Below are 12173 nucleotides of genomic sequence, written 5' to 3' on the forward strand. Positions count from 1 at the left end.
TATGGCTGATTTCATTTATCATCGACTGAGGAGATTACTTTCAGCAATGAGTGATGTCTTATCCAATTAGTTGAAGGCCTGAAAAGGAGAAATGATGATTTATGAGGTCAGAGTAGAGAGAATTTTCATATTTACTTCAGCTGGACAGCTACTTCTGTGAAATTCATTGAGACCTTCATCATAGTTCCTGGCTTGTCTTCTAACCGACAGAATCTGGACTTGTATGCCTCCACAATTGCATGAGATAATCTCATAAAGTCTCATAATATTTGCAAATAATTCTTGTCTGTTTGTTTCCATAGAGAACCCTAATATAGCTTGGTACTTGGAATGGTTCTTGAGAAACAGAATTTAAAAAAGGGATTTCTGAATTGGTTCTGAGATTTTTGCAGTTGACAGTTTACTCTGACTATATTCAAAGGTACAAATACTCAATTTTGAGTGATCAAAATGCCAAATGATAGTTCATGGCAGGCTGTGACAATAGAGATATGCAAAATATCACCACTGGCTACAGTTACGTCCTTATAAGAGATAGGGCCTTAAGTGAGAGAGTTTTTGATGTCTTAATAGAGTTTATGTAATTAAAAGATATACTCATTTTTCTTAAATAGCCTGTATACAGTTCTAAAAAGGATGAGCAGAAGTCTTTAAATTTGCAACTTAAGTGCCACATGGATGTAAATGTTTCTATGAATGCCGTGAAAGAAAATCTTGTTTTGTGTAACCGCAGACATGAGATCTCTGAAAACCAGACCCAGAATCTCATTGTGAAAATAAGTAGAGTTTCAACAGAAACTAAAGTCTCAACTTTTCAGGATGTCTGCTATTAAAGTGAAAAAACTGATTGGAAAGGAATGGGGTTCTAAGAATTGGAATGAGGACATATGAGTTGATAATGATGGCAATGTGGACATTGAAACCCTAAATTCTGCTGAGTCTTTGCCACATAAACCTGTAATTGGAGTGTCCTGAGGAAACACTTCCTGTCCTTTAGATGACCCTCAGTGAATGCCCTGGGATAATTGATTTGCAGAAAACTTCTAATTACTCTTGTTGCCAGCCCTTAGAAGCCCTTTTTCCTTCCAGACCTCTAAGTAAACTAAAGTTTACTTAGGCCCCAAAAGGTGAGGTACAAAGTTTAACCCTTGAGGAAGTATGCTATACTTGGGAAAATTTGTCTGAATTTTCCAATATATATTGACAAATCAGGGGAATATGTATGGGAATGGGTATGTGATAATGATGGAAAGAATATAAAATTGGATCAGGCTGAATTTATTGATATTGGCCTACTAAGCAGAGATTCTGGATCCAGTGCTGTAGCTCAAGGAATTAAAAAAGCTCTGTTTGTTTAGGTGGCTGGTTAAAATATGGACCAGTAGATGGCTGACATTACCTGAGATTGAAATGCTAGAACTGCACTGTTTACTGTAGATGAGGGGATACAAAAACTTAGGGAGATTGAAATGCTGGAGTAGATTTATCATGTAAGACCTGCTCACCCATGCAGGAATATCGAGATGATACACCTTTCACCAGGAAAGTAAGGGATAAATTTGTGAGACTATCTCTGTCTTTGCTGAAGAGCTCTGTAAAATGGGTCTTTTTTCTAGTTAGATATTACCTTGGAAACTGTTGCCACCAGTTGGGATCCTTAAACACAGTGGACATGATTGGGTCGCGGGTTAGCAGAAACCAAGTAATAGCACTTAATTGTTCAAAAGAGGGTGGGCATGGCTATCATAATGAACAGCTGATTCCAAGCAGTAATTTATATAGTCTGAGTCACAGACTATCTACCTATCGCATTGGATAATAATTCATGTAGTACCTAGAAATAAAATAGACGGGCAGTCTACTAAATTCCTACTTGATTTGTATGAGAAGAGGTCTAGATTAAGTGAACAAAAGTCTAACTCGATTTACAAACAGAGGGGGTCATGGGCCCTTAATCAATTTCCAGACTTCGTACAGTTTATAGACCTAGATTTCCTTGAATGAGGGGAATTAAGGGTCCATAGGAGTGACCTTTTTACACTGTCAAAAATTTTTACTGTTAATCTTTCTGTGAACTCCCTAAAGAGAGAACTAAGACATTGTATCAGAGTGAGCTTAGGAAAAAGGAAATAATTAGACATTTCAGGGATTAGTAAACACTGATTTAGAAGTAACATTAATTCCTAGACATGCAAAAAATAACTGGGGTCTATCAGTCAGAGTTGGGACTTTGGAGATCAGGTGATTGATGGAGTTTTAGCTCAGGTCCATCTCACAGTATGTCCATTGGGTTCCTAGACCTATTCTGTGGTTATTTCTCCAGCTCTGTATAGTTGGAATTGATATACTCAGCTATAGGCAGAATCCCTATGTTGGATCCCTGATGTGAGTTTTGAGGGCTCTTATGGTAGGAAAAGCCAAGTGAATACTCCTCCCACATAGCAAAATAGTAAATTGAAAGCAATATTGGATTTCTGGAGGGATTGCAGAGATAATTGCTACCATCAAAGATTTGAAGGACGCGGGGTTGGTGATTCCTACCACATCCCCACAGTGGAATGCCACACTCTTAATTGGCCTGTGCAGGAAACAGATGGATCTTGGAGGATGACAGTAGATTATTGTGAACATAAGATAGGAAAGGGACTCCAATTGCAGCTGCTTTCCAGACATGTTATTATTGCTTGAGCAAATCAACACCTTCCCTGGTACCTGGTAGGCAGCTTTTGATCTGGCACATGGTTTCTTCTCAATTGCTTTTAGTGAGGATCACCAGAAACAGTTTGCTTTCAGCTGGCAAGGCTGTACTATCTCATGGGTATATCAACTCTCCAATCATATGTCATAATATTGTCTGCAGGGACCTTGATCATCTCTCCCTCTCACAGGATATCACACTACTCCATTATATTGATGATATCATGTTGATTGGAACTAATGAGCAAGCGGTAGCAACTACTCTTGACTTACTGATAAGGCATTTGTGTGGGAAAGAATAGAAGATAAATACAACAGAAATACAGGAACCATCCATGTTGATGAAATTTCTAGGTTTCTGGTGGTATGAGTCATGTCTAGATATCCCTTATAATGTGAAGGATAAGTTGTTGCCTCTGGCTCCTCCTACAACCAAAAAAGAGGAAAAAGGCCTAGTTGGCCTCTTTAGATTTTTGGAAACAAAATGTTTCTCATTTATTCCAGCCCATTTACTGACTGACCTGAAAAGCTGCTAGTTTGAGTGGGGGCTGGAAGAAGAGAAGGCTCTTCAACAGGTCCAGTGTATTGGGCCAGCTGCTTTGCTACTTGGACCTTATGGTGCAGCAGAAATTTCAGTGGCAAATAGAGTTTCCATCTGGAGCCTTTGGCAGGCTCGTGTAAGAGAATCAGTGCAGACTGTTAGTATGTTGGAGCAAAGGCTTTCTGTCTTCTGCAGATAGCTAATCTTTGGAGAAATAGCTTTTGGTTTGTGTATTAGTCAGCCAAAGGGTACTGATGCTAAAAAGAGAAATCTGTTGGCTTTTATAAAAGGTTTTTATTTGGGAAAGAAGCTTACAGTTATCAGGCCATAATGCATAAGTTACTTCCCTCACCAAAGTCTGTTGCCACGTGTTTTGGCAAGATGGCTGCTGATATCTGCAAGGGTTCAACCTCCCTCTTCCTCTTAAGGTGCCATGGAACCATGGAGTTTCTTCCAATGTCAGCTGTAGTCTGAGATGAGTCTCTTCTGTCTCCCAGGGCTCATTTCTCTCTGTGTTCAGCTGCTCTGCTCTCTCCACAAGGTCGGCTGTAGACCATGGAGCATTCTCTCCTTCCTCATGTATCCGCTTCTCTATATGTTTACTTCCTGGGCTTCAGTACAAAAGTACTAACCTCCCTGCTCTGCCATGCAGTTTTCTTTGTGATTCCCCACCTGTGGGAATGTCCCATTAATGTGGCCCAATCATAGCCCTAATCACAATTCAGTCAAATGAAAGTAAAACCTGTGAATCCAATACAATCTAATATGCCCAGAGGAAAACAGTTCACAGACATAATCCAATATCTAATTTTGGAATTCATAAACTATATCAAACTGCTCCAGTCTGTGATTGGGCCTTAGTAGAGAATGAACACTTAGCAAGTTAGCATGAGACCTGAGTTGCCTATCACGAACTGGATGTTTTCTGATTCTCCAAACCATAAAATTCGGCATAAACAGCAGCCCTCCGCCGTAAGTGCAAGTGGTATGTAAGAGATAGAGCTCAAGAGGACCTGAAGGCACAAGTAAGTTACATAAGGAAGTAGCCTAAATGCCCATGGTCACCATCCCTGCCATGTTAACTTCTCTTCCCAGCCCACAGGTTTGGCCTTTTGGGGAGTCCCTTATAATCAATTTACTGAGGAATAGAATTCATTGAGGACCTTCATCATAGTTCCTGGCTTGCAGCCTGACATATTGAATTTGGACTTGTTGCACTCCCACAATCACATGAGACAATCTTATAAAACCTCATAATATTTATAGATAACTCTGTGGTTTGTTTTCCTAGGGAATTCTTACCATTTCCAGTATCTTAAATATATCATACTGCTTCTCTCTTCGTGGTTACTGATGAGAAAACAGCATTTAGGCTTATTGAGCACCCCTTGGATATGTTGAGTCACTTTTCTTTGATGCTCTTAGAATTATCTGTCTTTGGCATTTGGCATTCTGATTACTGTGTGTCTTGCAGTAGGTCTGTTTGGATTCATTCTCTGTGGAGTAAGTTGTGCGTATTGGATATGTATGCTATGTCTTTCATAGCAGTTGGGAAATTTTTGGCCATTTTTTTGGGAGGGGCATAGTTTTATTTCACTAATGTTATTATTTCTTTAAAGATACTTAAATTAAATAAATGTTATATAAAAAATATAGCAGATTCCCATATGCTCCACTCCCTACCCCTCCCACACTTTTCTATGTTAACAATATCCTTCATTAGTATGCTACATTTGTTATAATTCATGAACACATATTGAAGCATTGCTGCTGTTTACATTTTAGTTCACATTCTGCCCTGTGCAATTTTGTGTTATGACAAAATATATAGTGACCTGTATTCATCAATGCAATGCCATGCAGGACAATTCCAGTGGGTTCCCCCCCCTCCCTCCCCTCAGAACCTTCAGTTGCTGCTGCCTCCACATGAATGATAAAATTCTTCCAGTGCTGTATAATAAATCTGTAGTAGAATAATACTAAGTGTACTTCAGTCCATTGTTCATTCCCCAATCCTAAGGATTTTGGGATGGTGTTGCCCACTCTGCCTCTATTTGAGAGGGGGCATAGATCCCATGGCACAGATGGATGGAACTATCTTGCTTGTAGTTGCAGACACTCTTTTCCTTGAGATGGACATTGTCCATCATCATCTTGTTAGTTGTCCTTGCTGAATTCAGTGAACTGGAGAGTAGATGTTGCAACTATGCTGAGATTCAGAGCCCAACTGGCACATGGATGAACCAGAGATATGTCTCTTGGACATACACTTATCTGAACTGTCAGTTCAGATAGAAGGGGCAGAAGAGCTAAGTGTAAGGAAACCACAAATGAGTCCAACTCTGTCACACTGGAGAGTGTAAATTCCAAAGTAGGGCCAACTGGCAGGGTGCCATGTCAAACTCCTGAGCTCTTTGCCCTGAGTGTAGTGTCGGGATGTCTCCACAGCACTTAGGAGCCCTGCTATTTGAGGTTGTATTTACTTTGGCAGTCAGTGAGATCCTGCTGAGACGTGCAAAGGCATGCATACCATAAGTTTTTGCAGGCTCTTTCTTCATTGCATTCTTGAAGTGTTTTCTAGATTCCCTGTGACCTCTTGACCTATTGGTTATTTAAGAATATGTTGATTAATTTCGTATACTTTTAACTTCTCAAATTTAGTTCTGGTAATCTTTTCCTGTTTCATCCCATGATGATCAGATAATACATATAGTATTTTATATAATTTCAATACTTTTAAATTTATTAAGACTTGTTTTGTCATGAATATACATTGTGTGTGTGTGTATATATATACACATAATGCTCCAAATATACTTTAAAATGTATATTCTTCTGTTATGTAGCTGAGTGTTATATAGGTATCTATTAAGTGTACTTCATAAGTACTGTTATTCAAATCCTCTCTTACTAATTTTGTCAGGATTTTTAAGTTGTTGACGGGGATATTCAAGTCTCCAACTGTTATTGTTTAATTGTCTCTTTCTCCCTCAAATTCTTTCAGCATTTGCTTTGTATTTTGGGGGTACCTATTAAATACATTAAAATTTTGAACTATATAATTCTCAATTAAAATTTTTGTATAGATTTATAATACTTGGCACTTAGTCTAAACATTATGAACACTTCCTGTAAGTGTCTTTGAAGGATATGTACAGCTAAATTTATTAAGAGAAATGTACTTTAGTTTCTTGGGCTAAATCAAATACTGTGCTATGGTTTGACTTAAATAATGGGGATTTATTTGCCCACTGTTTAAAGGCTATGAGAAAGTTCAAATCAAGGCATCATCCAGACAATAATTTCTTCCTAAATACTGGTGTTCTGCATCTGTCTGCTGGCAATTCTTAGTCCTGGGTTCCTCTGTCACATGGTAGTGCACATGGCAGCACACATGGCAGCCTCTCCTGGCCCCTTATTTCTCTTCAGTGTTCTGTTGATTTTGGCATCATTTTTTAAAAATTTTTTTAAAATGTTGGCATCTTACTATTCACTCTGTGGCTTTCTCCCTCTCTCTGAATTTGATTCATTTATAAAGGACTCTTAGAATAGGATGAAGGTCCATCCTGAGCCACATTAAGTGAAGAACTTCATCAGTAGATTACATTTTTTTTTTTTCCTGAAGTCCTACTTCAAATGTGTTCACACCCACAGGAATGAATTAATTTTTCTGGGGTACATAGAGCTCAAACTACACTTCACCCTCTGGATCTCTAAAAGACATGCTCATTTTTTCATGTGAAATACATTAATTCCATCACAATATCCCCCAAAACTTTAGTCATTTCAGTACCAATGCTCAGTACCAAGTCTCATCACAATTGGTTATGAGTGTTGTTTTTGTCTCTCCTGTTACTCTCTGGACCTGTGAAACCTAGATGGCAAGTTAGATAACAATGGAAGGACAAGCATAGAGTAGATATTTCCCATTTCAGTATGGGAAATTGGAATTGAACAGGGCTCAGGTGTCCCAAATAATTCCAAAACTCACAAAATGTATACCTCTTTGCATTTCAGGGTCTGAGAATCATCTGTGGATTGCTGTTGTCTCCTCTAAGCCTGATAGAATGGCAGTCCCACCCTTTCCAGGAGCTTGTGCATTAGCTCTGCATTCCTGAACCCTGGGGTGAAGGCTGTAGCCTCTCTAAGTCAGGATATCAGCCAGTCTGACCACAAGCTCAGGGACATAGACGCCATTCTTTCCTTACATTGAGATGACAGCTAGGCTGTACATATATGCTGGGACATGAGCCCTTACCATATTCAAGCCTTCGGGTGGCAGCACTCTTCCAGAATAAGGCTTGAACTACAGGCACAGGGGTGGACCCATCCTTTTCACACACATCCGTGGGCCCATTCTTTTGCGCAATGAGATGCTTTTAGTCCAGTCCTCAGCTTCAGTGCTTCTTCCTTCAATATACCCTTTTTCTCTACCTTTCAGTCAAGTCTGGTAGTGGATTTGCTCAGACAAATATACAATATACTTAAAGGTCACAGGGACATAACCCTTTAGTTAAGAGGTTTCTAATCTTTACTTCCCCTGACCTGATGACTGGTTCTATGTTCAGTTAAACTCTCACAGAGTATTTTTGTTTTTGTCTATGTCTTTTACTTAAAATCCTGATTCTTGAAAAATAGAAAAGTTACAATTTTCTTTTCAGATCCCTGGATGCCTTTACCATATTAAGAAACTTTTGGAAGAAGAAGTAGACAGAGTCAGAATATACCTACGCCTGAATACTCAGTAAGGATTATATATTTATGTATAATTTTAATTCTTGTTTGAATAGGTCAATAATTGTTAGTGTGTTAGGATGTAACTTTATAAATTTCTTTCCTTTTTCTTATTTTCTCTCTCTCTCCTACTCTTTTTCATCAAAGCAGTGCTTGGTAAAGAGAAAGTTTTTCCTCAGTTCTGACCAACTTTTTGAATGAGTCAAAGTAGAGAAACTTGGTTTAGAAAACCCATTGTTGAATTAAAGACAAAACCTTATTTAATTATAAGGGTTCTTAGTATTACCTAGTTTCTTCCTGTTATATAATGTCAGTTGTAACCTGATATTGAAAGGGGAAAATTTATGTGATAGAATGTGAAACTGTGGCTCAAAGTAGTTGTTTTTTAGATAGGTGAAATAATATACAATGTAAAACAAGCCAGGCTCAATGATATATGTGCTAGTAATAGCCTTTTGAAAGTATTTGAACTCTTTAGTGTGGGATATTTTTAGTAATTTTTTTTTTTTTTTAATAGGAAGCTACTGATTGCTATTGTGGAAAAGCAGCTTTTAGGTGAACATTTGTCAGCTGTTCTCCAGAAAGGTAAATAAGAGCAGATGTGTTTTACAAAGTAGGATTATCAAGGAAAAATCAATAATAAAAATCTGCATTCTCTGTGATGTTTTATTTTAAGGATATAAATAAGATGGAATATGTGTTTTTTTTTTTCACCTGAAAAATAGATTGTACTAGCTAAGGGTGTCATCATTCAGAATTTTTAAGAGTTAGGAATACCAAATGAATCATACATATACTTCAAAACAATTATTCAGTAATTGGCTAGATATACTAAAAGTAGACACTATTGTTTGATTTTTATGGTATTTTAAGGTTTGGGTTGTAATTAGAGCTTTTGGACATAGCAGTTTGCTTTCCTTTCTAGTATTGCATGTTCATTCAGAGTCGACATTTATTCAACAAATAATATGGAGCTTCTCCTTTGTGGCAAATAGATGGTAATTTTGATACAGGTGGAGTGCTGCTTTAGAAAGCTTTATTAAGAGTGAAATTCAAACATAAGCTTAAAGGTTGAAGAAAAGCCATTTGAAGATCATGTTATCACATGAATTACCACTAGTTAACACATTATCTCAGGGTATTAATAATGGAATTTATTAGAGCTCTGCAGTTTATGAATGTTTCACTAAATCTTCAGCATCTCTAAAAAAATAAATACACAAATATGTAAATAAATAAGCAATAAGGTTTGGTGAATTTTGAGCAAAAATAATATGAATGTACTCTGGGAGTGATTGGGGTGATGAATGCACAAATGTGATTACATGAAAAACCATTGATTGTACTCTTTGAATGAATTTATCCTTTCAAATTTGTATCAAGAAAAATAGAAAAAGATTAATTGTATTCACTTAGAATAAAAATTCAGAAAGCAAAATTAAAATTGTTTATCAAAGACACCTCTTATTGCAAACAATTCAAAGAGTAATGGCAATAAATATAGATTTGAACAATACAGATTTCAAATAAAAATCATCATAAAATCATTTACATGGCATTATAGATACTTAATAAAAAATTCACAAAAATTAAGAATGTAGAAGAAAATAATGCAGTTTTAATTATGTGAATGATTTAGCTAACAATGATGAACCAATGAAAAGTAAAATATTAGTGGTATTTCATGTGATAACATTATTTTAAATTTGCAATGAGTATTTGTCGATGGTTTACATTAGCGTTCAATGTTTTTGTTGTACATTCTTATTTTTTTGTTCTAGTAATATATATAAAATCTAAAATTTCAAGGTTTTGAAACACTTTTGTTCATGTTGCTATGTCACATTTCTCTATACTGGATAAGTTCAACTGTGTAAATAAATAATGATGAAGAAAATAAAAGACTGGAATAGGTATGAGAAAAAAAAGCCATTTGAAGTATGAAGGACTGAGCTACTGACCTCTCAGTGCCAAAAAGAGTTAGGCATGATTAAAGAAAATCATGAGGGCCAGTGCTGAAGAAACATAGTAAGAATTTTGGAGATTCATAGTTGTTTAAAGTATAGAAATTAATCAGATTGGATTTATGAGATTTGGATTATATTTTAGGTATGATTAGGAACTTTTTGGGCAGGGTGGTCAAAGAAGAAAGAACCTGTATTAGGAAGGGTTCTCTAGGGAAACAGTTTCAGGAAGGGAGATCTGTTGATAGTAAGAGATTTTGAAGACTCTCATGCAGCCATGAGGATGCCCAGGTCCAGGTTCTGCAGGCAGGCAGCAGCCAGGGGCTCCCGTGAAAGTCCAGTGAAGGTTGTTGATGAGTTCTGGGAGAAGTTGGTTGTCCAAAGATGAGATGGGAAATTCTCTCTCAATGCTGGAATCATATCCCCTTCTAGAGGGATTCAACTGGATGGGTTAAGCGTCACTGGTCACTCATTGCCGATGGCAATCTCCCTGACTGATATAATTATAACCAGTTATCTATGATTTACCACTGCAGTAAAGTCAGTGGTGACTAAAGTCCATAAATGCCCCTGTATTACAGTTAGTCCAGTGCTTGCTTGACCAAACAACTGGGCACAATTATCTGGCTGAATTGACACAACAGCTTAACCATCACAGTCCACCCCTGGTCAGCAACCATACACATTACCTTAAACCATAATTAGTCTCTAAGTAGAAACAATAACAGATATGCACATATGTATATTTCTGCCTAACAATGTTCAACTCCCCTACATACAACCAGAAATGCATTATTTCCATACAGAATAGGGTACAAGTTCTTGGATAATATTCACTCTCAGACTTGGCATCCTCATGAAACTGATACAACTTTTTAAATGATAAGGGAAAAGTTGGGGAGGAAGGCAAAGAAATTTGTTTTGTGTACATATACAGTCATCATCATAATGAAACAAGGAAGAAAGATTCATAACCATTTTAGTCCTGATTTCTGTAACTGGTCACATGGTCAAAGTTCCTATTAATCACTTCCTTCTTCCGCTACCCATTCCATGCTTCTATTACCCTCAGCAAGCCCTTCAGCTGGCCGTGGTTCTTTGCCTGGTGGGGTGACCCAGCCTTTATTCCTGAAGATTCTGAGCCATTGTTGGTCCTGCTTGGATTGGGTTGTTGCATTTTTTGATTGACTTGAATCACAGGACATGGCAGTACTAGGAGATGCCCTAGAAGATCTCCTGTATTCCAGTCAAACTCTTCTTTACCCCCATTCTGTAGATGCAGTTCTATTTCCCCTTGATAGTCAGGATCAGTCACCCCAGCCAGTAGAGTAAATCTCTTCTTCGACTGTTGATTCAAAGGTACGAGGAGCCCAAAGTAGCCAGGTGGCGGTTTTAATTCCAAGTTCAGTGGAATCACTGTTGTGTTCCCTGGTGAGAACAGTCCTCCTTTTGGGTCTAAAATCTGTAGACCAGCAGTTTGAGGTTGCAGGAACAGGAAGCAGAAATTATCCTAGTGGGTCGCTAGGGGTAATGGTGAGTGGTGCCACTCCCCTTTCCACACCTTGATTCCTGGACCCATGGATCCTGTTGTGGGAGAGAGAGCACCATAGAGTGGATGCTGATTTAAAGCATACACAGCCTCCTGGAGAATATTGACCCAGGCCTGCAAGGTATTGCCACCTAGTTGGTGCCATAATTGAGTTCTTCAAAAGGCCATTCCACCGTTCTGTCAGTCCAGCTACTGCAGGGTGATGGGGAACATGGTAAGACCAGTGAATTCCATGGCATGTGCCCATTCCACACATCATTTGCTGTGAAGTGGGTTCCTTGATCGGAAGCAATGCTGTGTGGAATGCCATGGCGATAGATAAGACATTTGGTAAGTTCCCAGATGGTAGTTTTGGAAGAATCATTGTGTGCCTGAAAGGCAACCCATATCCAGAGTATGTGTCTATTCCAGTTAAAAGAAATTGCTGACCTCCCATGGTGGAAGTGGTCCAGTGTAGTCAACCTGCCCCTAGGTAGCAGGCTGGCCACCTTGAGGAATGGTGCCAAATCTGGGGCTGAGTGTGGGTCTCTGCTGGTGGCAGATTGGGCACTCAAGCAGTGGCTGCAGCCAAGTCAGCCTTGGTAAGGGGAAGTCCGTGTTGCTGAGCCCATGCATAACCTCCATCCATACCTTCATGGTGACTTTGTTCATGAGGCCATTGGGCAGTGATTGGAGTGGCTGGGGAAAG

General features: G+C 38.4%; 1 protein-coding gene across 1 annotated transcript in view; it reads left to right on the forward strand.

Moving 5' to 3' along the window:
• The window catches only part of LOC139438327 (cullin-4B-like), a 182146-nt gene that overhangs the window by 55514 nt on the left and 114459 nt on the right, over positions 1–12173 (forward strand). Inside the window, exons 8-9 of the mRNA XM_071213425.1 lie at positions 7900–7982; positions 8490–8557. Of these exons, the coding sequence (XP_071069526.1) occupies positions 7900–7982; positions 8490–8557 (151 nt within the window). The remainder of the gene's footprint in view (positions 1–7899; positions 7983–8489; positions 8558–12173) is intronic.

Source organism: Dasypus novemcinctus, chromosome Y (genome assembly GCF_030445035.2).
Source record: "Dasypus novemcinctus isolate mDasNov1 chromosome Y, mDasNov1.1.hap2, whole genome shotgun sequence".
NCBI lineage: Eukaryota > Metazoa > Chordata > Mammalia > Cingulata > Dasypodidae > Dasypus > Dasypus novemcinctus.